Source organism: Mesitornis unicolor, unplaced genomic scaffold (assembly GCF_000695765.1).
Source record: "Mesitornis unicolor isolate BGI_N332 unplaced genomic scaffold, ASM69576v1 scaffold24408, whole genome shotgun sequence".
NCBI classification, from domain to species: Eukaryota; Metazoa; Chordata; class Aves; order Mesitornithiformes; family Mesitornithidae; genus Mesitornis; species Mesitornis unicolor.
Genome location: NW_010204191.1, coordinates 1 through 857, shown reverse-complemented (window position 1 = coordinate 857; position 857 = coordinate 1). Strand labels below are relative to the sequence as shown.

General features: G+C 55.8%; 1 protein-coding gene across 1 annotated transcript in view; it reads right to left on the bottom strand.

The window, feature by feature from the left end:
• POLH (polymerase (DNA directed), eta) overlaps nucleotides 1-852 on the bottom strand; it is a gene marked incomplete at its 5' end in the record, with an annotated part of 9,667 nt that extends 8,815 nt beyond the window's left edge. Inside the window, one exon of the mRNA XM_010190984.1 lies at nucleotides 765-852. Within this exon, the coding sequence (XP_010189286.1) occupies nucleotides 765-852 (88 nt within the window). The remainder of the gene's footprint in view (nucleotides 1-764) is intronic.
• Between the last annotated feature and the right edge of the window lie 5 nt (nucleotides 853-857).

Genomic DNA, 857 nt, shown 5'->3' with positions numbered 1-857 from the left:
ACCATGCCCACTTCTAAACCATGTCCCTGAGCACCCTATCTAGGTGGCTTTTAAATACATCCAAGGATGGTGATTTCACCACTTCCCTGGGCAGCCCATGCCAGTCTTTGATAGCCCTTCCAGCATGGAAATTTTTCCTAATGTCTAACCTAAGCCTCCCCTGGCATAACTTGTGTCCATTTCCTCTTGTCCTATTGCTTGTTACTTGTGAGAAGAGACCAACATCCACATCTACAACCTCCTTTCAGGTAGCTGTCAATAACATCTCCCCTCAGCCTTCTCTTCTTCAGACTAAACAACCCCAAGTCCCTCAGATTTTCCTCCTAAGATTTTCAAGACCCTTCACCAGCTTTGTTGCCCTTCTTTGGGCACTCTGCAGCATCTCAATGTCTTACACTGCGGCACCCAAAATTGAACAAAAGGGTAGTACAATCGCCCACCCCCAGCCACCAGCCACACATTTCCATAACTCTGTACCAACAGCAAGGACAAGACATGGGTACCTTAAAAGCCATTAGCTAGGGGAAACCTGGACCCTGTTTACCGTGCTCTTGCTTTAGGAGTAGGGATAAAGCAGCCCACCCTCTACTTCAGCTGGACAGGGCGCAGTGGAGCAGAACACCACAGGGGCCTCGGGGGTGGCAGCACCTGGCTCCTTTCTCTCCGCACCAACCCCCCCGGGGCCGCCCCGCCGCCGTACGCGAATCGTCGGTCCCGGCTACAGAAGCCCCGGCGGGGCCACCCGGGGCCGGCTCGGTGCGTACCCTTCCCGTCGGGCCGAGGATCGCGGCCGTCGGGCAGCCCTTGCACGAATGTGGTGGGGAGCAGCGAGGCCGTCAGAGGGCGCCCTTGCAGGG